This window comes from Hippopotamus amphibius, chromosome 3, assembly GCF_030028045.1.
Source record: "Hippopotamus amphibius kiboko isolate mHipAmp2 chromosome 3, mHipAmp2.hap2, whole genome shotgun sequence".
In the NCBI taxonomy this organism is placed as follows: Eukaryota; Metazoa; Chordata; class Mammalia; order Artiodactyla; family Hippopotamidae; genus Hippopotamus; species Hippopotamus amphibius.
The window spans coordinates 57,014,332-57,042,016 of record NC_080188.1 but is presented as its reverse complement, the minus strand read 5'-3'; the positions used below and the strand labels follow the sequence as shown (position 1 = coordinate 57,042,016).

At 41.4% G+C, this 27,685-nt stretch overlaps 1 protein-coding gene across 8 annotated transcripts in view; it reads right to left on the bottom strand.

Moving 5' to 3' along the window:
* Positions 1-27,685, bottom strand: part of AFF1 (ALF transcription elongation factor 1) — a 188,245-nt gene that overhangs the window by 149,608 nt on the left and 10,952 nt on the right. For 4 of the 8 annotated variants that reach the window (XM_057725861.1, XM_057725856.1, XM_057725858.1 and 1 more), the window contains exons 2-4: positions 26,426-26,499; positions 24,913-24,971; positions 24,074-24,244 (exon numbers count right to left, since the gene is read on the bottom strand). In XM_057725861.1, the coding sequence (XP_057581844.1) occupies positions 24,074-24,216 (143 nt within the window). In that variant the 5' untranslated portion in view covers positions 24,217-24,244; positions 24,913-24,971; positions 26,426-26,499. Of the gene's footprint in view, positions 1-24,073; positions 24,245-24,912; positions 24,972-26,425; positions 26,500-27,685 lie in introns of those variants that run through there. The other 4 variants (XM_057725859.1, XM_057725860.1, XM_057725864.1 and 1 more) reach the window with 3 other exon arrangements.

The window sequence follows — 27,685 nt, the reverse complement described above, 5'->3', positions numbered from 1 at the left end:
TGCAGCTCAGCCTAAAACATTTTTTAATGAGGGAATATGAAAGCTTGTTGACAGATGGAGAAAGTGTATTGAAAAGCAAGGAGATTATGTCAAAAAATTATGTATTTGTCTCTCCTAAAAGTTAATTAAAATAAATTCTACAGCCAGAGTGCGGATAATTTTTGACTCACCCTCGTCATTCAGAGATTCTTTGACTGAAGTAATTACACATCTAAACAAAAACCCGAATACAACTAAGCCACTTCATAGCTTCTTTCTCATTAAACTATCAGCAACCATTTACCTTTTCCCTCACACCCACAATTAAGACTGTAAGAGTCAACACGACCCAGGGCAGAGTACATGGCTGATTCATCTTTGGATCCCCACAGCACCATGTGCAGTAGGCACTCAATAACTATTTGGTGTATGAAAGAATGAAAACACCCTCCCATAGCAACATGCCCAGACTTTTCCATGGGAGGACCTTTCTCCTGAGTTATAAGTTGGGGCAACTCCCTAATAAACCTTTCAAACAAATGCAACACACACTATGGAGCACCGAGTATGCTCAGTGTTAGGCACCACTCTTGGCATTGGCATGTAAAGATGAGTAACCCAGTCCTTAACCCCCCAAGGGAACTCAGTCTACTGTGAGAAACTCAAACTATAAAACACAATGGGAAAATGCCACTGCGAAGAGAAAATGATGTGGGAACACACATGAAGGGACAAGTAATTATGCTCGGAATGCGGGAAAAGGTGAGCTCAGAGAAACTACAGAAATTCAGTTCCAACCCCCTCTTCCCCAACACACATGCTCACACTCACTCTAAAACGGTACTTGAAAACCAGACCCATGACCAAGTCATTCCACTGCAAATAACCCTTCAAGGATCTACAATAGGTTAAAGCTTACCTCCACACAATACAAGGTTCACCACCACCCTGTGTACTAGACACGGTTCCGAGCATTTTATAAGTATTTGTTCCTTACAATGACCTGACAAGGTTGCTGTTACCGTCACCTCAGTTTTACAGATGAGGAAACTGAGCCGCAGAATGATTTTTTTTTAAATCTCGTCCTAGATATTGGGTATGGGGACGTCAGACGCTGAGCTATGAGCACAGTTCTGGCACCAGGGCCCCTTTCATAACCACCCATTTCTCTGCCCCATGTCCTGCATCTGGACTCCCTGCACTATAAAACTTCAGTAATATCGAACTACTTTAAATTCTGTGAACACAACTCAAATTGTTTCAAACCTCTGCGCTTTTACGTGGGAAAACCTTCTGCATGGAAAGCCCTTTGGCCACCCCTCACCAAACCCTTCCACAGCATGGTGATAAAAATTTTGTGTGGCCCTCCCATGATCAAAGTATCTTTTGTTATATCCCTCCATCACTGAGTTTATCACAATGTATCATAACTATTGGTCTGCATTTACATTTCTACACATAGCTCTCCTGTACTTACCCTATGATAATTAACCTTCTATGCTTTACTGGTGGCACAGTGGTTGGGAATCTGCCTGCCAATGCAGGGGACATGGGTTCAATACCTGACCTGGGAAGATCCCAGATGCCACGGAGCAGCAAAGCCCATGCGCCACAACTACTGAGCCTGTGCTCTGGAACCGCAACTATTGAGCCAACGTGCCCCAACTACTGAAGCCCGTGAGCCTAGAGCCTGTGCTCCACAGCAAGAGAAGCCACCGCAATAAGCAGTCTACACACCGCAATGAAGAGCAGCCCCTGCTCACCACAACTAGAGAAAGCCCTCGCAGCAATGAAGTCCCAATGCAGCCAATTAATTAATTAATTAATTTTTACAAAAGTGTCACCTCCTTAGAGAGGCCAATCCTATGTTGTCTAAAGTTGACTTTCTACCCATCCAAGTCACTTGCTTTCTCAGACCAAAGGCTTCCCCGGCTTACAGTATTTTTCACAGATGAGTTTTTAAAATTTGACTTGTCTTCCCGACTAGAACAAATGCTTCATGCGGGCAGGAAGTAAACTGTTTTGTCAGTATATTTTCAACACCTAACCGTAGGACATAGGAAATGTTAATAAATATTTGTATATCTACCTCCTTACACTACTAAATCCTAAAAAAAAAAGACTCTTAATGAGTTTTGTATCCCCAGCACACAGAACATAGGAAGCCCTCAATTAATCTTTGTTGAACTGAAACCAAATAAAGGTTAAGATGGATAAATACAATTTCCCCAGGGAAAAGGGGAGCACTGGAAAACTGTTCCAGGCCTCAGACCGATATGGTCAGAAACACCTGGTTGGGGGGGGGGGGGGGGCGTGCAGGATGGTGAGGGGGTGGGAGTGGAAGTCCCTGGTGGTCCAGTGGTTAGGACTCGGTGCTTTCACTACCGAGGGCCCAGGTTTAATCCCTGGTCGGGGAACTAAGATCCCACAAGTTGCATAGTGCGGCCAAACAAATAAATAAATAAAATTAAAGTCAAATTGGCTAGAAAGATGATGCTACAGTTAATGCGGAAGGAAGGAAGGGAGGGAGGGGGGGAAGGAGGGAAGGGGCCAGGGAAGACAGGGGGCCAGGGAAGACATGGCTTTTGGAGGAAAACAGTGAAAACTAGAAGGCGCCTGAGAGAGAAGTAGGGAAAGCACTGAAGAGGTGAGTGCCCATCAGGCTGCAGTATTTTTCTTTAGGCAGCAACGATCTAGCAGAGTTTTCAAAGCAGTGGTGGTTTGAGAAAGATCCTTCCAGTAGACACAGGGGTGGCAGAGGCAGCAGTTAGCTGGAGGTACAGGAACTGGAGCCAACTGGGAAAATCCAGGCAGTATAGTCCAAAGCATTCACGAGACGACAGGGAGGGAAAGAGGGCCTGGAATCTGAGCCCAGAGAGGACGGCAGAGTCTCCCACACCACAGCCTGAGCGCTTATTCTGTGTGTCATGACCCCATCTTCAGCTAGTAAACAAAGTTCTTTCCTGAATTTAACCCAAGTGACCAAAACATTACCTCCAGATTTTTCTTTCAAGTGTATACAAAATGCTTTCCTGTGGGTTCACATTGTTAGCTTTCAAGATACTTGATATGAATACTCTTAATTAGAAGAAATACCACCCTTTCAGGAAATCACAAGTTAGCAATTCTTGATGGAATTTCCTGTCTGATCCCTTCATCTGCACTTCAAATCTTAGAAGAAAAGCAACTTCATAGTAACCAAAATGACAACGGTGGAAGAGCCGCAAGAAGGAGACTATATTTAATATAAATCCCTGCATTTATAAAAACTCTAAAGTTTAAGTAGGACTAGGTTGAATTCTGCCACAGCAGTGCTTCAAGCAAGATGGTATGACTCTAAAGCCCCCAAAAGAACGTCAAAATGAACCAGGATAATCATGGTTCTCAGCAGAAAGATCTTACACAGGACATGTCACCTCCTTCGATGGTCCTGTAACACTTCATTGAGCCTTCTGTTAGAGCATTTATCACACAGTTTCATAATTTATCTGTGTGCCTATCTCCCTGGTTAAACAGACAGGGACCCTTTATATCTTGATCATCTTTGAGACACCAGATTTTAACCTACCATCTGACATAGGAAATGTTCAATAAATACGTGCTGAATGAATGAATGAATGAATGAATGAAAAAAAAACTCTAAAAAGGGACTTCCCTGACAGTCCAGTGGTTAAGACTCCGTGCTTCCACTACAGGCAGAATTCAGTCCCTGGTCTGGGAACTAAGATCACACATGCCTCACAAACGAGGCCAAAATATTTTTAAGAAGGGGGGGAGCTCTCATAATAAAAACTTTCTTAGTCATCATTCTGATTCTAGAAAATAAAGCTAAGCAAATCTGTTATTTGGATACTTGCTATCCCTTTACCAAATCAATCTTCTTCCAGAAATAATAAGGAAAAAGGTAAGTTGCTATACTCATCTCAATGTTTGCATTAAACTTTGGGGGCCACACCATAATTTGCATACCACTTGTTTCCCCCTACTATAAAGGACATGGTAATTAAAAAAAAAAAAAAAGAGAGAGAGAGACTTTTGGAGGCAGAATTGGAAAGCCCGCTGTAAACTTCAGCACAGTCTACTGAGCAGTTCTGCAGACTATCTGTACAGTGCACCGTGCTCTCACCCTGCCCCCTCCAAGAGGCTGCAGCAGCCAGGTGTGACGGGCATGGGACCCAGCCGAACGGGTCTCCCCGTCACCAGCCTCTGCCAGCTCCACATTGTGCTGCCAAATGAACCTCCCTACAGTACAGCCTGTGATTAACAGGACCGAAATGAAATCATTGTCCTCCGCCCTCCAACGCCTCCGCGCCACAGGGCGCTCCTTCAAGTCAATTACAGCATCAAGGCAAGAAGCCTCAGAGGTCTCTCTGCCCTCCCAAACCATCGAGAGCGTCCCCATTTCCGGTTTTCTTCTATCCCTTCCCTTCTTTTCACTCACCCCGCTTCCACTCCCTCTTCTACCAACATATCCCAAGACTGTTTTCATTGTTGACCTTGGAATCAATATAAAGCTATTGGTGAGATGTTTTACATTTTTCTCCAGACCAAGTCTTTGAAATCTGTGTGTGTGTTGTATGTTTCCAGGACACCCAGACTGGTCTCACTTCAGACCAGTCACATTTCAGGGGCTCAACAGCCGCATGTGGCCAGTGGCTGTTGTGCTGAACTGAACAGTGCAGGCTGAGATGGAATGACCCCACTGCACCACTGCCTCCCTCTTTTCACCTCTTGAAAATACTTTAATCCAGCTGTAATAGACCATTCCCCCTAATCCTCTTTCCTTCCATGTCACTCCTCTGGCTGTCCCTTAAGCATGTCTTTTCTGCTTCTCTCCAAGCTTCAATACCGGGTTCAAGTGCTACCTCATTCATGAAGCTTATCACTATCCTCCCCTCATAATCCATCTCTATCTCCTTTGCACTTCCATGTCATCCTTGCAATGTCTATAATAACATCAGTGCCTTTGCCCGTCGTACCCAACAGATTGGAAACTCCTTAAAGACACAGTATTGCTGTTGATATTATAGCTCTTGAAGAACACAGCATAGTGCTTCGCACACCAAAGACCCTTGATAAACTTCTAATGAAGTGATTTCTTCAAGTTACCAGCCTCATAGGAGACAAGAGTACCCTTAAATTGAACATACGTGCGAGGTACAGGTAGTTCCAAGGTAAACTAAACTATTGCTCAACACCCGTTGGCAACACAGTAGCTGAATGGTGGGTGCATCCCAACTCCATCTCAGAAAAAGCGACACTAACTCACACTGGGACACAGAATTTTAGCAAATGTCAGAGATCAGAAGCATCATCTTCATGGAAGAGGACCGAGGCCAGAACCTTTGGACATTCTACACAGCATCGTGGGCCATGTTCACAATAATTAATTACAGATCTAACTCTTAAAAATAACATGCTCTAAAAACATGCTAGAAAATGGGAACTCCCAGATGGGATACCCTTATCTGTGTAACAGAGTGCTGAAGTGCCCACTAGGAAAAGTCAGGACCTGGTCCGTACTCTGTAATGTTTTATGTTCCTGTACCAAACCTGTGACTTTCTCTCTGTGTGAAATGAGAGGGAAGGCTATTCCCCACCCAAGGCAGGGACAGTGTCCCCGAAACTGCTTTGCTCACGCCCACCACAATGCAGACATTTAGTGCTGCTCCTCTGGTCAAAACCCTCAAGGGGCTTTTGATCTCATTCCAGCAACTTTCCAACAGCTACAAGGCTCTCTACAACCTGGCTTCCTGCTAGCTCTTTCAGACCTCAAACAACCACTCTCCCTCCTCGCTGGCTGGCTGGCTGGCTGAGTATACATGCCTTAGGGCCTCCGCACATGCTCCCTCTGCCTGGAAACTTCCCCCCCACGCCCGGATCCAGTCATCTGTCTGGCTATACTCCTTCAGGTTGTTGCTTAAACACGACCTTATCAGAGAGGACCTTCCTGAGGACTTGATAGAAAATAGCACAACTCTCCCTCATATACCTGACATTATTTATCCCCACTAATCCTACTTTATAACCCTGACCTGTTACATGTTTACTTTGTCTACACTGGACATAAGCTCCAGAAAAGTAGAGTCACATTGGTTTTATTTGTTACTATAGCCTCACTGCACAGTACAATGTCTGGAATGCAACAGGGACACAAGTATTTATTGGCTGAACAAGTGAATGTGCAATATTCTAAATTTCTTAAGGAAGTAGCAGAACGAGGAACCATTCCTTCACCTTTTCAAATAATATCGCAGAAAAGATTCATTTAAATATTTTAAACCTAACTACAAAATTAAGATGTGCACATCATGAAAAAAATTACCCTTAAGTGTATAAATTTTTTTTAAAAAAGTCATTCCACTAAGCAACCTGAATAATTCTATTCCCAAGAAAATTAACGTTGCAAGGGTTGGGACATGTCCTTTCAGACCCATTTTAATGCATGTTTGTCTAGATGGATAGAGCTCTGTATTCCTATCCATAGAAACAGATCATCCCTTTGATTTTATTCCATAATTTATATATTACATACTATGTTGCTACACATAGAATTATCTTATCCTTTTTAATAGGCACTTAATTTTCTATTTTGTAGGTGTATCTAATGTAGAATCTAATCCCCCTATTAATTGACTGATTCGAGCATTTTTCATTTGAAAAGGACCCTCCTCCCTCTCAAAAACAAAAGCAAACTCAGGCCAAATAATTCACCCTCTGGCCAAGACATTAGGATCTCACCCACACAACCAGAGCCAGAGCAGAGACCCACGCACATTAACGCAGGAACAGGGAGGCACTCGGTGCAGAGGGCCCAGCATGAGACCTGAGACCAATGAATGCAATCTGCTCGCTACCAAATGGCCCCACCACTCCCTGTTTTTCTTCACAATTCAGCAAGCACTTATAAAGCCATAGAGGACGCTGGGGCCCACTGTGCCATCTCTCCGTCTTCTCCTGCTCTTTGCCCCTTCTGAAAGACGGATTATCTCAACCCAGACTAACCCCCACATAGACCTACACCTATCACTTCTCCTTCACCCAAGTGTGATGCCAAAGGGATCCATCAAGGGCCCCCCGAGACCCTCCAGGGCAGACTGTATTTCCTAAGCTGCCTTCATGATTTATACAGCAGTTTCTCCCCCTCTTCAGTCCCCAGCAATGATGCCAGAACAGGATGTTGCTCATAAATCTCTTCCCTCAGCTTACCTACCACCCACTGACGAGCTTATTTTTACAAGGGTTGCCATTTCCCATACTCCCCTAGTGTAAGCCCCCCGTGTAAGGTCACAAAGTGTGGTTCCTAAGACAAATACTCTATGTTATCACTTATGCGTGGAACCTAAAAAATAAAACAAACAAATGTATATAACAGAACAGAAACACGTTCACAGATACAGAAAACAAACTAGTGGTCACCACTGGGGAGAGGGAAGGTGGGGGGCAAGATAGGGGATTAAAAGATACAAACTACTATGTATAAGATAGATGAGCAACAAGGATATAGTGTACATCATAGGGAAATATAGCTATTATTTTGTAATAAATTTAAATGGGGTATAAGCTATAAAAATACTGAATCAATATGTTGTACACCTGAAACTAATATTGTAAATCAACTGTACTTCGATTTTTTTTTTTTTTTTAAACTGTGATGGGCAAAGACCTCAGGAAAATGTCATACTTCTGCCTTTGTGAGTGCAGAAGGGGTTATGTAGGAATGCTGATATATTTAAAAGCACATCTTAAATCCAGACAAAAATCAGGCAAATCACTAAGAAGGCATTACCATTTCTTGATGGGTAGAGGCAAATTCTTATTCATCTTTAAATAATTTAATTAATTTATTGAATATCTTCTGAATCTAGGTACAATGCCAACCCTTGGAAACACAAAGATGACAAGTTAATCAGCTGTCCACAATAAATGCTGGAGAGGGTGTGGAGAAAAGGGAACCCTCCTGCACTGTTGATGGGAATGTAAGTTGGTACAGCCACTATGGAAAACAGTTTGGAGGTTCCTTAAAAATCTAAAAATGGAACTACCATGTGACCCAGTAATCCCACTACTGGGCATATACCCAGAGAAAACCATAATCCAAAAAGATACACGTACCACAATGTTCACTGCAGCACTGTTTACGATAACCAGGACATGGAGCAACCTAAATGCCCATCAACAGATGAATGGATAAAGAAGATGTGGCACATATATACAATGGAATATTATTCAGCCATAAAAAAGAATGAAATTGAGTTATTTGTAATGAGGTGGATAGACCTAGAGTCTGTCATACAGAGCGAAGCAAGCCAGAAAGGGAAAAACAAATACCATATGCTAACTCATATATAATGGAATCTAAAAAAAAATGGTACTGATGAACCCAGTGACAGGGCAAGAATAAAGATGAAGATGTAGAGAACGGACTTGAGGACATATGGTGGGGGGCAGCAAAGGGGAAGCTGGGACAAAGTGAGAGAGTAGCATTGACACATACACACTACCAAATGTAAAACAGACAGCTCGTGGGAAGTTCCTGAATAACATAAGGAGATAAACTTGATGGTGGGTGATGCCTTAGAGGGCCAGGATAGGGAGGGTGGGAGGGAGTCGCGGGAGGGTGGAGATATGGGGATATATGTATAAAAACAGCTGATTCACTTTGGTGTACCTCAAAAGCTGGCACAAGAGTGTAAAGCAATTATATTCCAATAAAGAGCTTAAAAAAAAAAATCAGCTGTCCAATGACAGGATCTTATAAGGAAGATAAACATAAAAGCAATTTAAGAGATAAATGCCATAATAAAAGACTGTACCTTTGAGAGGCAGGAGTCCAATACTGCTGGAAAGTGAGAGGGGAAATTGCACAGAAGAAGTGACTGAACCAACAGTTGAACAGCATCAGATGCTCTGAACCACTCCAGTCTCTTCTCTTGGCCCACAAGGCAACAGTCTCCTGGTTTTCCTCCCACTTCTCCTGCAGTGCCTTCTGTCTCCTTGAGCCTTCTTGCTCCTTAGTTTCCTGTTCCTAGGCATTTTCATCCTCTTACTCTCCTTGGAAATCTCATGTACAACTCTGATTCACTTTCCACTGAATAAATGTGTTTCTTGAGCCCAGATTTTCCCCACTAAGCTCTATTCTTACATAATCAATTGCCCACTTGACATCTCCACACAAAAGGATTTTCATAGGCTTCTCAAACTAAACTCTCCCCCAAAGAACATGTACAAGCTTCAGTGTTCCTCATCTTAATCACAGCATCTCCCCGTAATAAAGCCAAGTGGTTGGGAATTGTTCTTGATCCTTCTCTTTTGCACATCCTTTACATCCAACCTACCTGCAAATGCTCTGTTGTTGTTGCTGCTGCTGCTGCTATTTCTCCCCAATTATCCAGAATCCATTCCATTCTCTCCAGCTCTCCTGTAGACGACTTAATTGGGCCACAATTGGTTTCTGGGCTTCCACTTCTGCCCCACTATACTCCAGTCCCCATTTGACAAGTGACCTTTTAAAAGCAAATCTACCATTAACCTACTAAAAGTGCTTTGATGGCTTCCCATTCCCCTAAATATAAAGTCAAAATTTTTAGCATAGCCCCCAGACCATTTCCTGGCCTGCTGCTCTATGCTCCAGTTATACTGAAGTTCACCAAGTTCCTCAAAAGGACACTATGTTTTTTACCCAAATCTTCAGAAGTATATTTCCTTTTACCCAGAATATACTTCTCTTCTCCGCATTCCACTACCCAACTTTTTTTTTTAAGATTTATTTTATTATTTATTTATTTTATTTTATTTTTTATTTTTGGCTGTGTTGAGTCTTCGTTGCTGCACACGGGCTGTCTCTAGTTGCAGAGAGTGGGGGCTACTCTTCGTTGTGGTGTGTGGCTTTCTTACTGCGGTGGCTTCTCTTGCAGAGCACAGGCTCTAGACGCGGGCTTAGTAGTTGTGGCACATGAACTTAGTTGCTCCATGACATGTGGGATCTTCCTCGACCAGGGCTTGAACCCGTGTCACCTGCATTGGCAGGCAGATTCTTAACCACTGTGCTACCAGGGAAGCCCACCACCACCCAACTTTTTCAATTGATTAACTCCTCAACATACATTAATTCTCTGCCTAACCACCATTTCCTCCAAGAAGTCTTCCCTGATTATTCCCTAAATCTACATTTAGGTGCCCTTCTTATATGTTCCTGTAAAGCTCTGTACTTCCCTGATGGCACTTACAGATGAAGAAATGAATGAATGAAGCAGGGATGAGAGGAAGGCACAGCATATGCCAAGGCATGGTATTTGAAACACAAAGGCCTATACATGGAATTGTGAGACCTTCTATACAGCTAGACAGCAGGGCTGGTGGAAGGACAGGAGTGTTTCAAGTCTTGTTTGAATGGGGGTTTGAATGCCACATTAAAGGAATCAATCTCTAAACTGTAGGTGATAGGGAACCCTGGAGGTTTTTCAAGCAGAGAAGCAATGAACTTAGAGGAAACCTCCTAACATAATAAACTTTCTCCCACTGAGGAGCAATCAGGTTAGGCTAGGAGATAATGACTAGCACTTAGGGGAGCAGAGGAATATGCTCAGGGAAGTGATGGCACTTCGGAAGCAGTTCGGGGTCAGAAATCGGGGGCGGGGGGGGGGTCCCCTGGGGGATGAGGTGGTGGTAAAGCCATGATGAGGACTGCGCAGAGAAAACCTGTGGTGTAAGAAGGAAGCAAGTCAGAGGTCTGAGAAGTGACAGCTTTCCTCAGGTGGGAAAAAAGGAAGTTTCATGTGAAAGTGAAAGGGGCCAATCAGAACGGCAAGGAGCTTCTGAGCCAGGATGAGTGTCTGAGAGAGGGGTTCAGGGAGGAGGGGAAGGAATGTCCACATCGTGTGTCCAATTTACTGTGCTGCGCTCTGCACACTGTAGATGCTGAGCATTTGCTAGAGTGTAAAATAATACGCTGCAGCACCTCTGTTTAGGCTACATATATCCCAAAGCAGCTGCATATATTTCCCAGGTTATCAAGTCCCTCTTATTACAGAAGTTGTCACCTCAGGGAGCTGGGGAAGATAAAAAGCACACCCACCCCAAACATAGTCTTCTGACTAGACTTCAAAAAAAAAAAACCACACCCACTCCCTGATTCAAAGGATGCCAGGTGTGAAACCTTTTGAAAAGAAACAACAAAATTTTCTTCATACAAATTATTGTCCTCTGCTCTTTCAAACGGGGGGTTTTAATGTATCCTCTGTCTTCATAAAGGAGAGAAGTGTTGCTTTAGTGTGAAAAGGTCACCTGCGTGGGTGTGAGTGGGGGGGGGGTGTGAAGAATGGCGCAACGACAAGGCTGCTGGAGGAGAGTGGGCGTGGGCAAGGGGGGCATATGCAAATGCACCTCTCCAAGGCTCAGCCAGCGGCCTGGCCGAGCCAAACAACTCTTGAAGGGTTCACAGATGCCCATTAGCCTCATAACGATTCCACATACCAATATTTCCTTTCTATGGGCCATCGCGGAGCACCTATCTTCCAAACGCAGGCAATGTTCCTGGTCTTCTGGCTACACTGCTTTCCTGGACGTAGGCTTATGATGCCAAAGGAGGAGAGGAAATGTTCCCCCTGTGGGCTACCCACTTTATTCCTCCTCCCTGGCTGGTGGGCTGGAAAGGGAACAGACTCAGCAAGTGCGTATACAGAGCCCGAACATTACCGTGAGCCTCATATCACCCCCCCAACCCCGAAACAGGCAAAAATGCCAGTGCAAGGTGACTTGGACAGATGAGCCTGAAAAGTGAAATACAGGTGACTTTTAAGCATCATTGGTTATAAGGCTTGCTGTGCTTTGAAGCAATTTGTTTTTAAAAGGTCAGTGAAGACAAATAGGTAGCAGTAAATTACTGTTTACACCATTCTGAAGACTTTATACACGGGCCTTAAAAATGTAGTTTTCAACAGTTGGGTCAACAAGCAATTGTCCCAACAACTATAGGATTTCACAGAAACACCAAGTTAACCCATTAGTAATAGAGCAAGAACTTTTGGCTGTTTTTCCAAGAAAGGGCAAATAAATACCCATTATAACCATCATCCATCCTCCATCTCTATGACCGCGACAACTACAACAGCCACAAACTCAATCATTCATTAATGGCTAGTTATTTGCAAAGCACAGAGATAATGCTCAAAGATTAAACAGACCTCCAGTGTGAAAGAAATATACAATTTACACAGATGTGTGATGTAACACTGAGACTGGGGAAAATAAGCACTACAGGTCATATTAGCCTAGGTCTGATCAGGAGAGCGAAACCACACAATGATGTGAACAGAAGTGTAATATAAAAAAAGGTAGGATAGGGCTTCCTAGGTGGTGCAGTGGTTAAGAGTCCGCCTGCCAATGCAGGGGACACAGGTTCGATCCCTGTTCCAGGAAGATCCCACATGCCATGGAGCAACTAAGCCTGTGTGCCAAAAAAACAAAACAATGACTGAACTTGGTGTACCCCCCAAAAAATAGTAAATAAATTTAAAAAAAAAAGAAAAAAAAAAGGTAGGGGCTGCCCTGGTGGTGCAGTGGTTGAGAATCCACCTGCCAATGCAGGGGACATGGGTTCGATCCCTGGTCCGGGAAGATCCCACATGCCACGGAGCAACTAAGCCCGTGTGCCACAACTACTGAGCCTGTGCTCTAGAACCCATGTGCCACAACTATTGAGCCCATGTGCCACAACTACTGAAGCCCACACACCTAGAGCCCGTGCTTCACAACAAGAGAAGCTACAGCAATGAGAAGCCCCACATCACAATGAAGGGTGGCCCCCGTTCTCCGAAACTAGAGAGGGCCTGTGCACAGCAGCGAAGACCCAACGTGGCCATAATTAATTAATTAATTATTTTTAAAAAGGTAAACTATGATAGGGAAAAACTATCGAGACACAAAGAGAGACTCTAAGAGGTACCCTGGACTTAGAGAGGGTACCCAAGGAAGGACAAACTTTGAGGGGGGAGGGTCACTCCCCAAAACTGAAGTTGAGATCCTGTCACTGGCGAGGGTGTGGCTGCAGCCCACTGGATGGCAGAGAAGTTCACTGGAACTCGTTCAGACTAGCTGAGCGGCAGGAAACAATTCTCTGCGGTGCAGGCAAGCCGAGGCTGACAGGTATACAGAGAGCTGGGCGCCTCTGTGGGTGTGACGTCTGGAGTGTGCCAGCGTCTGCACTGAGAGGACCCAGGCAAGTCGCCAAGAGACTGCAAGCTCTCGGCCGCCAGACTGGGACAGAGCACCACGGGGTGTGTGCACACGTGCACACAGTGTGCACATGCTCTCAGCGACAGCGCACAGCAAGAGGAGGAAAAGAGCAGCAACCACAACCAGGAAGAGAATCTCTCTAACTGCCGCAACGCCGCTCCAGCAGCCTCCACGGACCAAGGGTAACACTGTGCTGGCTGTCAAGGAGAAGGGCCTGGAGTCCATTATAGCAGTGCAGGTACTGAAGGGTGAATCTGGAGAAGCAAGGAATTAAGTGAAATGTGGCACAGAGGTAAAGGAAAGGATGGGAGTGCACAAAAAGAGTAATGAATTTCTCGGGTGATTAGAGTTTTAAAAGCGGTGACATTTCAGCCCAACATTAAAGGATGGGTAAGATTTGGATGGGGGAGGGATGAGTAAGAGACAACTCATTTCAGGTTGAGAGGAGTTTTACCATTAACCCTGGGATCTTCAGCAAACCACTTAACCTCTTCAAGCTCACCTACCTTATAAGATCCATATGAGATTAAAATGCAACAGTGAATTGTGAATAAACTTTGAAAAAAGTTTAAAGCATTAGATGAAAACCACTGGCTGGTAATACTTTTACAGTAACCAGAATGCAAGTGCTGGTAGGAGTTCCTATCAGGTTAATCTATCCCCACCCCAGTTCTCTCCCTCCCCATCCTCTCCCCCTGGTTCTTAGCAAGGCACCTGTGATGTCAAGGCTCTCCTAAGTCTTTGCTGAATGCATGAGTGAGTCTTGAATTATCTTAACAGAGAAGACCCTCCATTTAAAATCAAACAAATTGAGGGAAATGCATGATTTCTTACTTACTTTTTTACACAAAAGGGTAGAAAGTATTACTTACTAAATATCTATTTTCTCTACACAGTTAGGCACACTTATCTTGATGCATACCCTAAATTATATCTTAATGCAATATTGTAATAGGAAACACGAAATGAGGGCTTTATTGAGAAATTAATTCAGTGTCATCAAGCATTTTAAATTACCCAAACTCTTAATAATATAAATCCCAAAATAACAAACAAAATCAGTCTCATAACCATCTGAGCCCAGTAAGCAGGAACATTTGATTAAGCAGTTCACATACTGCCAGAGCCTGGTCACAGACCAGGATCTCTGAGCTGGGTCTCAGAACAGGATTGGGGATTAGGAGGTGCTTCCCAATAGAGCCTAATGGAGCCCAAACTTTTTAACCTTCTAGAGACTTTAAGAACATCATTGAGTTTAAATTCTCCGCACCCTGAACACTAAAAGTATCAAAGGCAGGTCAACAGAAAAGGGAGAAAATTAGTATTTATTAAATACTGACTCAGTGCAGGCACTGGGTTTTTAAAAATCTCAAGCAGTTCTCATTATTCTTACTTTACAGATTGAGGAAGTAGAGTCTGGAGAGGTTAAAGCAATTGCCCCGCATTACATATCTAGTTGGGACTAGAATTCAATCCAAAGTCTCATCGACTTCAAAGCAAACTCACTTTCCCCTGAACGAAGGCTGCCCCTCCAGGTGAAAATTTAACAGCAGGGTCTCAGTGAGCCTGTAAGAAGTATCCTACTCACCTTAGTCACTACTGTAGGTTGGCAACATGAGGACAGAAAGGAAAAGTAACGGTGATATTAAGAACTATTCCAAATATCTTCCCATCTCACTCCAATCATTCCCCTTGCTCTCAACTCTTTGTCCTTTACAAGGAACACATATTTTAAGACATATTTTCCTAAACAAGTAAGGTATATTCCCCGCTCTCATTTACTAAACCCTCTGTCTCTTTGAAAATCAACACCTCCACTCTTAAATTAAGAGTGATTTCATATCTCACTTATCAAGTGCTCACTGAGGGAAAGTAAATTTCTGCCGGATGTTGAAAGATAATCTAAAACGAGAACTGCTACAACTTCTAACCGTTGAGAGCTTGAGTTATTCACAGGGTCACCACCTGACATCTGTGCAATGCTCTACAGGCTGCAGAGTGCTCTCGGGGAGAGAGCACATACCACCTCACCACGTGCATGAAAACAGCTCCATCTTATCTTAAGATGGGCACCACCTCCATCCCTCAATTTTAAAATTAATTCATCCTCTTCCAGGCAGCAGCTCATTCATCACCCCTCTCTCCTCCCATCCTTTTTTGTCCGCACCCCTCCTCCCACACCCCAATGTAAAGATATCGGCTTTGTTCCTGCAGTAGAAAAAGATGCACATTTCTCTGACTACTGGAGCCACGTGGAAGCCATCTCCCAGGAACGTTTTATCCAGTATTCCTTTACGATGTCAGAAAAGAAAGTCAACCACAGAGGATCTCTGACCCAAGCCTCAGTTTCAGACCAGACCTCAGAAACTATTTCCCTGCCACTGGCTTCTGCCAAAACAATGTCGAACAGACTTGGGGCCCAGTGACAGAAGGAAAGTAGCTTGAGTATCGGCCACTGATGAGTCAGTTAACCTAGCGTTTCCCTTTTTCATCTGAAAAATACAGCCCCATAGAGAGCTGTGAGATTGAAATGAAATCACACCTATCAAATACTTATTAGCACAAAATCTGGTCACCGTGCTCATTAAATGTTAACTGCTGTTGGCATCTGAACTCATAAAAGCCACGTCACCCAGGAGTATCTCCCACATCCGCACCATTCCAGTATCTCGGGGAATGGGGGCCTTGAACACTGTCTTATCTCTAGTTGAAAGCGCCTCAGCTGGAGGACAGCTCTCCTCTCTGCCCTGCATCCAGGGACATGCTCCCCTCCAGCTGTGACCTCTGCACCTTTCTCAAATCTTATAACTTGTTTGGAAGATACACTCAGAAGGTGATTACCAAACACTTGGGAAGTCAGTAAACACATTAGAATTCTTGGGTGCCCAGCGCCTTACTGGTTTCACTCAGGTTACAAAGGGCAGTCTCTGACCCCCAGCTGTTTAAAACCTGGCTAAGGCTTGGACCAACTGCAACAAAGGAGCCAAGTGAAAAAACAGCAAGAGAGAGATAAGCTTGATGGGGAATTGGGGATACGAGGAAGAGAGTTTACTTGAAGGCGGACCTTCAGCTGCAGGGTTGAATTTAAAGAGCAGTTTCCAAGTCTTGGTTCCATAAAATGCCAGGTTATTAGTGCTACTGACAGTATTTTAATAGTGTTGCTTTCAACATAAACATTGATCATAAAATGTTCAAATACTGTAATTTTTGTTAAGGTTTTGATCCAATGCAAAGCCTTGTACTACAAAAATAAAAGAAATACTAACTTTAAATGTAAACTTGAAAACAATAGCCTTTGGATTTCTGTGCAAAGTTCTAAGAATTTACTTAAAAACTAACCTCTTTCTGCATTGCATGGGAGTAAGGGAGTTTTTCTCTTGATGCTGGGTGGGAAAAGGAACAGAAGAGGGGTTTAAGTCCTCAGTCTCCCTAGAGAAACAGGGCTCAAAAATTCTGCCCTGTTTCCCCTTCTTACAACAAAAACCCAGCTGAAGCCAGGGTACCTCAGTTCTCAACCTAGCAGGAGTACCTGCAGGGCCACCCCACATGGAGCCACTTCTCCAGGATTTGCGAGTCAGGGCAAACCCCAGGGTAACAGAGGCTGCCTCTCTGTCACCTTAACAAAGATCTTCTCCAGTGTGAGCAGTCAAAATTCAAACGAAGAGCAGCCCTCTGCTCTCCACTAGGAAACCCTGTTTTCTTTTAATTAAAAAAAATGTAGAGGTCATCCCTCAGCTTTGTTTACAAGTAATGAGTCCAGCAGCCCCCATTTATCACCCCTGGAGATTCTTTTACACTTTGATGTGAAAAGAGTCAGGGCCCATTGTGATGTCAACTACTCCAACAGCAGTCCTTTCACTTGCAAACGAAGCTTGGGCCCCCAGTAAGAACTGATTGTCAGAAAAAATTCATTGCCTTTCCTTCCAGTGATTTATCAGAGATGGGGAGAGAAGCTGGCTTTAAGACAACTTTCCAGAAAGGGTTCCCAGCACACCCCTACTGCATTCCCAGCCTCCACTGGTTCTTTCTGCCCCAAATGCCCCTTTCTCAGTACTTGGGAAAGGCAACCTTTCTCTCTTAAAGGCATCCCACCTGGGAGGACTTTGCTTCTCTCTCCTTCAAGTTTTCTTGGGGGCCTAACATTATTTACAGTTCTTGTGTTCACTCCCTTAGGGCAACTCTCAAGAGCAAGGATGATACCTGCACACTGGCTTGGCCATTAACAGACCCATAACCATCCCAATAAGTAGGTCACAAGGCACCTGCTTCCCCATCTTTACCAGTCTCTTATATTAAAAGGAATTGAGAATTAAGGCAGTTTAAAAGGAAAGAGGATTTAAAGATTTGACTCATCCAAGAATCTGAGATGGTAGCCAAAAAGAGGAAGGTTCACAGCAGGGCTAGATTTTTTCAAGTAAACTTAAAAAATCAGAATATAATATGCATTTTAAAAGTCATGGCTCAGGACCTCCCTGGTGGCGCAGTGGTTAAAAATCCGTCTGCCAATGCAGAGGACATGGGTTTGATCCCTGGTCCGGGAAGATCCCACATGCCGAGGAGCAACTAAGCCCGTGGACCACAGCTACTGAGCCTGAGCTCTATAGCCCATGAGCCACAACTACTGAAGCCCGCATACCTAGAGCCCGTACTCCACAACAAGAGAAGCTACCGCAATGAGAAGCCCAAACACTGCAATGAAGAGTAGCCCCTGCCTGCCACAACTAGAGAGAAAGCCCATGCACAGCAACGAAGACCCAATGCAGCCAAAAGAAATACTAAATAAAAAAAAAATTAATTACTTAAAAAATAAAAACGTGCATGGCTCACGCACGCATTTTCACAAAGTGACACACCCCTGTAACCAGCACGCAGATCAAATCACAGAACAATACCAGCACTCTTGGACTATTAAACTATTCTTAGCAAAAAAGATTTATCTCAAATGTAACTGAGCTTTAGAGCTCACGTCCATTCTACAGGAAATACCTGGGATAGAAGAACCACATGATTCTCAACCTCAGCATTAGTGACGCTTTGAGCCAGGAAAATATTTGTGGTGGGGGCGCCTCCTGAGCACTGCAGGATGTGTGGCAGCCTCCCTGGCCTCTACCCATGAGATTATGATAACTAAAAATCTCTCCACACATCTTCAAATGTACCCCACCACCCTGAGAAAACAATCTATTTACTAAAGGAGCTGTTAAAATGCCAGAATGGGAGCAGTGGCATGGTAATGTCTCACAGTTTGGTGTGAAACAATGGCTTTTGAGCCTTGAGTCTACTGAGTCCTGAGTTTATTTGTCTCATGACCTTGAATATATGACCTATCTTATTATTTTCTCTGTGTGTGTTTGGAATAGGACAATGCAAATGAGGGGAGGGATACATCAGGAGTTTGAAATTAACACATATTCACTACTACACGTAAGTAGACAACCAACAAGGATCTACTGTAGAGCACAGGGAACTATACTCAATATTTTGTCATAATCTATAAGGGAAAAGAATCTGAAAAAAAAAAAAATATATATATATATATATCTGAATCACTTTGCTGTACACCTGAAACTAACACATTGTAAATCAACTATACACAACATTGTAAATCAACTATACTTCAATTAAAAAAAAAAAATGTACCCCACCACCACCACCTCCAGGGGGTAAAATTATTCCAGGTTGAGAACCACTGGTATATAAGACAAAAATACATTAAGAGGAGCAGTCAGATAAATCCACAAAGTAGGTAGGACATACACTCAAATTCAGCTTCCTCAACCAGTCAATCCACCCCCCCCACCCCCATCCCTGCCCCAAATAAGCAGGGTAAATGCTCGAGGTTAAGACTTAACTGACAGGGCTTCCTAGGTGGCGCAGTGGTTAAGAATCCGCCTGCCAATGCAGGGCACACAGGTTCAATCCCTGCTCCAGGAAGATCCCACATGCCGCAGAGCAACTAAGCCCATGCGCCACAACTATTGAGCCTGCGCTTTAGAGCCCGTGAGCCACAACTATTGAGCCCATGTGCTGCAACTACTGAAGCCCACGCGCCTAGAGCTTGTGCTCCGCAACAAGAGAAGCCACGGCAATGAGGAGCCCGTGCACCACAAGGAAGAGTAGCCCCCATTCACTGCAACTAAAAGAAAGCCCGCGCACAACAAAAAAGACCCAACACAGCCAATAAAATAAATTAATTAAAAAAAAAAAAGACAACTGACAAAACCTAACACAGTATATGCACTTTGATTTGGCTGAAGCAGGATATAAACAACTTGAATAGACATTTTAAAACAATATGAATACTTTGGCAATGGGCTAGTTAATAGATGAATCTAAAGTGTTAATTTTATTAGGTATGAGACTGGTACGCAGCAATTAAGTAGGAAAATGTCCCTTTGAATCTGGGGAATTCTCTCTACTTCTACTAATGTCTGAATATGTCTATGATAAAAATTTTTCTGCTACAGTGAAGAAAAAACAGAGTAGGCAAGAAGTATGATAGAGTCTACACTAAATTAGGTTTATCATGCCCCGTCAGGGCCAATGTTAATTCTTTATCGCTGCTACAATGCACAAATTTCTTTCTATCTGTCGTTCCCTTGTGTCTCTCTTCCCCCCTCCCCCTATCCTCCTTCCCAACGTTCCTCTCTCTCTCCCTTTAGACTGTCTTCCACTTAACAAGAAGTCTTGGAGCACCTCATTCTTTCAGTAGCTTTAATAAGACCTGTTCACTTAACTATATCTATTAACATCTTACCTATATAAACACATACAATCCAATGTCTACCATTTTAAAATCATTTTAAAGCAACAAAAATGGTGGCACTCTGCATTACAGGTTAAGAAGAAGGCATCATCTGATAAAAGCATCAAAACTCGTTGGTCAAAGGCAGAAATGAAATTGTACAGTGCCTTACATGTTAAATGTTATTTAGTAGAGTAATTTAAAAATTTTCCACCAAAACAAACTAGTTGTCCCAGCAGTCCCTTTAATCTGATTCACACATTCAACTATTAATTTCTCCAGGCTTTCTCTTTCTCCAGCACAATGAGGCAGTTTACTATCTAACCTGACCACATTACAGAGTTATCATGAGGTATAGGAAACAAGATTCAGATTCTGAAATAATGTCCTCCAGGCTTCTCAAAAATAGAGGAAACTGAAAAAGAAAAATAAACAAACAAAAACAAACAAAAGCAAAAACAAACAAACAACAACAAAAATCCAATTCAACGTCCATCTTATCCACCACCATGGACCAAAGTGTCACTTAAAATGATATAATGCCTACTTCTTGGACTAGTATCCATTCTGTTGAAGGCATTGAATAAATATTAATTCATCCTCCTCCAACTCACAGCATTAGTAGAATTTAGGACTGAAGGCAAAGAGAAAAAACATATACAAATAAACTTGAAACTGACCTTAGGCACACTGACTTATAAACTTAGAATAATCTTAAGATGACTCTAAACATAAATCTCCCTTACAAGAAAGCAATTCCACTCCTAAATATCTACCCCAAAGAAATGAAAATATATGTGGGAAAAAAAAAAAAAATATATATATATATATAAAATAGCCAAAAAGTGGATAAAACCCAAATGTCCATCAATTTGGTGAACAGTAAAGAAAACAATGGTATATCCATACAATGCAACATTATTTGGCAATAAGAAGGGAATAAATTATTGATACATGCTACAACATGGATGAATCTTGAAAACCTTATGCTAAGTGAAAGAAGCCAGTCACAGAAAAAAACCACATATTAAGTGACTGCATTTATATGAAATGTCTAGAATAGGCAAAAATATTAAGTAGATTAATGGTTCCCTGGGACTGGGGGCAGGAAATAGGCAGTTGTATCTATTGGGAGTGCAATTCTGAAACTAGATTGTAAAGATGATTGCACAACTCAGTAAATTTACTAAAAATTGTTAAATTGTATACCTTGAGATAGCACATAAATTATACCTCAATAAAGTGACTGGTTTGTTTTCCCTTTTTTAAGACTATGCTACTTGTAGAAAAGAAAATACTACGCATCAGTGTTTTTTTCTAGTTTGTGTGTGATTTAGGACAATCCAATAGCCAATATTAAATGTAAAATAGACCACAGGAAAGCTTGTAAGTGTATCCACAGCCCAGCAAATAAACACACTATGTGCTTTGATTTTTTAAAGGTCTATTTCCTCTATCATTCTCCTTCCTATGAATACTACTCCTGGAGTAGCTCACAAAGTAATCCCTTCCATCCAGAGTTGCCTCTAAACAAAGCCTTTCTCCTTTGAGGTAGAATTGAGGAAGGTACTGACTCTCCTGAAACCCAGTACTCTACCATCATCACCAGAGCAACAGAATTTATTGAGGATTTATGATTTACCAGGAACTGTGGTAAGCACTTTACATACATTATTCTCCATATCCCCATTTTAATGAGGCTTTAAAGGTTGAGCAAATTGTCCGAATAACCAACATGTCAGAGATCTAAACATAAGCTGTGGCCCTGGAGTCCCACACTCAAGTCCACTATATCACCCATGCAATAACAGGTCAACTGGATTTTACTGATGAAATTACTCAACACTTCTGCAGTTGAGTCTTTTTCCCCTCAAAATCTAACTGTCCTTCATTAAAAAACAAAAATCTATTTCCCATTTGGGAAATAACTAATTCTGGAAAAGATTTCCTCAGGTCTGGGATAAGTCTGAAACCAAACTCTTTCTAAACCTACCAAACTGAGGGACTCACCTTAAAACTACATATGACAATGACACAAACTTTACAGTTAAGAGCAATTTTCTGAAATAAAGAGAAACAATGCGTTCTGTTTAAGAAACATCATTGCACTTGTAAATCAGGCCTAAAACAACTTGCTTGGGAAATACAGGAAATTTCGCAATTCCAGGTGTGGATTATTTACAATGCCCAGGCCAATCACAGTTTCAGGAAAACATGGCCTACAGCCATTAATCTCTCTCGTGAGCATCTGGAAGTCAGGCCCCTGATTTACTTACACAAAGAAAATCTGTCCATATAATAGGTGTTAATCAGCTTAACACCTTGTAGCCTCCTCACTAATTGAGGACTCTCCTCAATTAGGAGAGTTAACATTATTTCAGACTCTCCTGGGGAAGCAGGGCATCCAGGACTACAGCACTATGATTCAGTGTTCACAAAATGCAATCCCTCAGATCTTCCCCCAAAATGAAAAGCATATCAGCAAATCTCCTAATACATACAGAAAGGTAAGAAGGGGAACATGGTAGTGACATAACAAAAAGGCATGCTCTTTCTTTCAACAAGGAAAAAGAAAAGTAATTACAAACTCCAGGAAAAATAAAAACACCAAAGATCAAGCAATTTAAAATGTGGCATGAATTTAAACAATTTTCTCAGCTAAAGAGTTCATTTGTCCTGATCAATATGAAATTTCCCAAGTGGTACTGGGTTGACTTTGAACCCACAGAGGAGAAATGAAACCCTAAACAATATTTTGCTTCCCAATCAAAATAATGTAAATAATGCTTATTGGTATTTCAGCTTTTATTATCAATTAAAAGACAAAGCTTGCGAGGGCACAGATGCTTATAAAATAGAATGTGCTATGCATCTGGACAATTTAAAAGTAAAAGCAGAGCCAACAGTTGGAGGGTAGAGGAGAGAGAATTGGATAAAAGAGTGAGGATAATTATACTATTATATTAGACTATGAAAAGTTGATGGAAATTTTTTAAATTTATTATTGATTACATATTAACATGGTACATTAATTTAAAATAACTTACAAAGACACGTATTCACATTTATGAAAGAAAAACAACATAAAAAGAAAAATAACATAAACATCAAAACTGAATAGACAAAAGAATATACTATACGATCATTTCTAAATAAAAATCAACAGCAAGCAAGACAAATTCATGGTGTTAGAAGTTAGAATAGTGGCAGGCTTTGAGGGAGACAGAAGCTGAAAGGGGACAGGAGAGGCTTCTGGAGAGCTGGTACTGTTGTTGCTTGATCAGTTACCCAAGTGTGTTCACTTTGTGAAAATGCATTGAACTGTACTAATAATGTCTGTCCTTTCCAGTTTGTTATACTCCAATAAAAATTTTTAGAAAGAACAGGAAGGGAAGGGGAAGGAAGGTGAGGGGAAATATAAGTAAATAAGATTTAATAGTGTCTAATGCTGATAAATCTGGTAGTTGGGGGGAAAAGCCTATTATTTATCAGAACTAAAACAAATATTGTCTTTACACATGATATTAATATTCTGTCCATGCTTATGACTTCTGATAGCCATGAGCAAAGTAAGGATTCACACTCAGACTTCTCTTTAGTTTGAGCAATTGGAGCTGCTTGTTCAATATACATCTGTTTCCTTTAAAATATGTGCTAGTCCTGGACCCATTCAGCATGACTGGTTTTTGTTTTTGTTGTTGTTTTTTTTTTTTTTTTTTTTTTTTTTGGACTACTAAAAGATTAAACTGCCATAACTAAACATTTAAACAAGTGAGCTATTTGGCATATATTAAAATTAGAGCTCCATTTAGATTTCCCCTAGCTTATCACTGTACTGGGTATTAACATTAAAAGGACCACATCAGGGAGATAAGGGGCTGCAAAGGTAAATGTAACAAATAATAAAAACAGCTCTTCAGCTGCTAGAATGTTACCACAAAAGGCAGTTACCTATCCTAATAATTAGCAATAATAGAAAGCATATGGAAATAGACTACAAAACATCTTTTTAAAATTGCCACTGATGATATTGCTAGCTATTATAATGGATTCTTCTACCAGAAATTACCCTGGAGGCAGAGTCAATAACTAGAAATAGTTGAAAAATCATACCTCCAAAAAATCTTAGAATTGAAGTTTAAAACTTCTTCACCCTTGTCGGGACTTCCCTGGTGGGCCAGTGAGTAAGACTCCGTGATCCCAATGCAGGGGGCCTGGGTTCGATCCCTAGTCAGGGAATTAGATCCTGCATGCATGCCACAGCTAAGAGTTCATATGCTGCAACTGAAAAAAAAAAAAAAATCCCACAGGCTGCAAACTAAGACCCAGCACAGCCAAAATAAATTTTAAAAATATTAAAAAAAAAATTTCTTCACCCTTGTAAATTTTCATTAATCTGGTATTTAGATTCCTTTGTAGAAAGACCCAGTTTTAATATTCTATAGAATTCAATTCTGATTAATGCAAAGGGATGCCAATCAAAATGCCAACAATAATTTTTCTAGAAAATGACTGACTTCAGAGTACATGTGGAAATGTAATCAGATGTGAATAGCTATAACAATTCTAAAAATGAAAAGTAATGACAAAGACTCTGCCTGAATATTAAGATCTATAAAAATACACTGAAACAGTATAGCACCACTGCCAGAAGAGACGATCAATGGAACAAAAGAGTCCAATGACAGACTCAAGAATGGAATGGAATTTGGACACAGCACTCAAATCAGTAAAGAAAAGATAAATGATTTAATAAATTATGTTGAAACAACTGGCTAGCCTTTTGCTTAAAAAAAAAAAAGGCTCCCTAACATCCCCCAGACTTTTTCATTTCTTATTAACATGGAAATTTACAACACACACTTTAAAATTAATTACAGATGGATCAAAACACTAAACAGTCAAAGATCTAAAATGGATTGCAAGTTAAGAGGGTGAAGCATCCAACTCACTGTGTGAATCCAGCTGTGTGGGAACTGCAGTGAACTAGAAAGCATCCATGTTTCCCCAACTTCTTAAAACAAACAAACAAACAAAAAATCAAGTCTCTCTGGGCCAAGCTGACAAAGCAGGAGGAAATCAGGTGGGAGTTCGGGAGTTCTGGAGCTCTGGTTGGAGAGAGCAACACCTTGGCACCCCTGAAAAGTACGAACGGCACACCACTTGGGGAGATTTGAATTAGAAAGCTCATGACTTCTCAAAAAGAGCAGCAGCTATTCAATTCCATCTGAGCGTTGCTATATTGCAATGTAAACCTGATGCTGTTAAATTTTTCAAGAGAAGACAGAAGTCTAGATCATCATGCAAAAATCACTGGTAGACTTTTTTTTTTTTTTTTTTTTTTTTAGAACACTGTGAAAGGCCAAACAAAACTCATCTGTTAACCAGATCTGCCCCCACAGGCCACCAGCTTACAAGTTCTGATTTAAATGCAAAAAATGAAACCTTTCAAGTGCCAGCAGAGAACACATGACATTATTTTCTCAATCTTGGAGTAGGAAGAACCTTTCTAAGCACAATCAAAACCAGAATCCATAAAAGGCAAGACATTTAACTACATAAAAATTTAAAACTTATGTGTAACCGAACAGTATGAATAAGCCTAAAAAAACTGATGATAACAGTTTCCCCTCTGGCTCTAGAAGAATGTGGACGGTTGCAGCCTGGGTCACATGCCTTCCTCTGTAGGAGAGGAGAGTGCACCAAGTTGAACAACAGTACCCCCAGGATCACTTTGGAGTACAGTAAGAGTTTCCTAAATGAACCAGAACAAAGGAGGAAGTTGAAAAGCAACAGAATGGTCCAGAATTACAGTCACTATCATCTATTACTCAAGAAGTGTTAAGTCTGAATCTACATGTCTCATACTTTCATATGTATGTGAACATCTAATAGTATAAATAAAAACTTATCAGTGATATTAAGAATTCCTTCTGGAGAGCAAATGGGTTGTTCTTAATAACTGATTCGGAATGTAAATATGCTCCCCTCAACCAACCCTGATCATGTACTATATGCAAGAAGGCAGTTGACTATATGTACAGAGTTGGAGGGAGAGATGTGAGTCATAAAATATAACTGACAGAATTCCCTCTTTCAAAGCTCTCATGATAAGGTGGATTTCATCATTGATATCTGTTCCAGCACAAGCTGAATAGGCGCACATTTTCCCAAATTAGTGTAATCTGGACCCGTACCTTGAACACAGAATTAGGATGCTGAGCTAATATCACATGCACCTGTTAAAGAAATGAGTTAAGAGACTCAGAGTACTAGATTTAAAGAAAATATGTGGCCAGTCTAATAGGTTTGATTTCATGTAGGAAAAAACAGAAACGTTCAAACATTTTCCTGCACCGGAGAGTTCATAAGTCAGATAAATAAAAAGAAGCAAACTTATTATTTGAACAGTAGATCATAAAAGTAAATATTATCATATCTTTGCATCATGGATTTCAGGGTTACCTGTTGCCACTGCTGTTGACTCTTTCGGTAAATGCCATTGCTGCCAGTCAGTGGAAAGTGACGAGTCTACTCATCTGAAAGAGAAACAGCAGCCTGTGAACACGGGCCCATAAGTAAACTCATAGGTACACCTGACCTGTAAAGAATCTTATTGGACAGAGAATTCAAAGTTCCCATTCAAATAAGAGAATGGTTCATCACCAACTTTCAAGTTGCATGAACAAACCAGCCGGCATATATCAAAGGGCAAATGCACTTTTAATTTTAAGGCTGCTACTCAAAGCAAATTCAGCCAAGAAAATATGTGCACAAGTTTATCTTGAGGAGGAAGAAAGGAAATAACATTTCTCCAGTGTCTACTTTGTGCCAAGCATTGTGTTAAGCCCTTTTTAAAATGACATTTCATGTAAACATTACATTACACTTGCAAGGTACATACCAATACCCCATATAGTAAATAGCCCATTTTATATATAAGAAAACCGAAACAGTTTTCAGTAATTTGCCTAAGGTAACAGGTTGTGTCAACAACCTCACTAGAATCAAAAGGGAAATCGGTGAAAGAGTATGGACAAGAAAGAAAATTAACAGCTGATCTTCACATAAGAATTCAATGCTGAATAAAAAAACTGGGCCCAGCTTAAGAGCCAATCTTGAGATTTTACTTCCACTCATAAAAGGTACTTCACCCCCAAAGCAATTCTGGAGCATTCTCTCAAAACAGTATTGGTTGCTGGAGGGAGGGGATAAGCGGATATATGTATAAATACAGCTGATTCACTTTGGTGTACCTCAAAAGCTGGTACAAGAGTGTAAAGCAACTATTTTCCAATAAAGAGCTTGAAAAAAAAAAGTATTGGTTAAAAAAAGTTGTTATCCAACCTGGGCAGATGGCCTTGGTACTATCTTGTGTATCTCTAGAAACAACCTCTCTTTCTATGGTTAACACTATCAACAGCTGTTTCCTTTTCCCTTTCTTGTATTTGTAAATTTACTGCTCTTATCCTAACTTGCTTTAAATAGTTTCTATTTTTTCAAACATCCTTAAGGCAAAGGGTATGTTACTAAATTATCTTAGTACCAATTTAACAAACTATTTGTATCAACAAATGGAAACATGATGTTAAATTCGTAACAATTTTAGCTTGCCTGCTACTTTAAGAGGCTGTTATACTTTTTGCCTAAGGCTGAAGAAACACTGAATAGAGTCCTTCAGCTCCACTCTGACTCTTGATAAGGTCTTTTATCTCCCCCTCCATG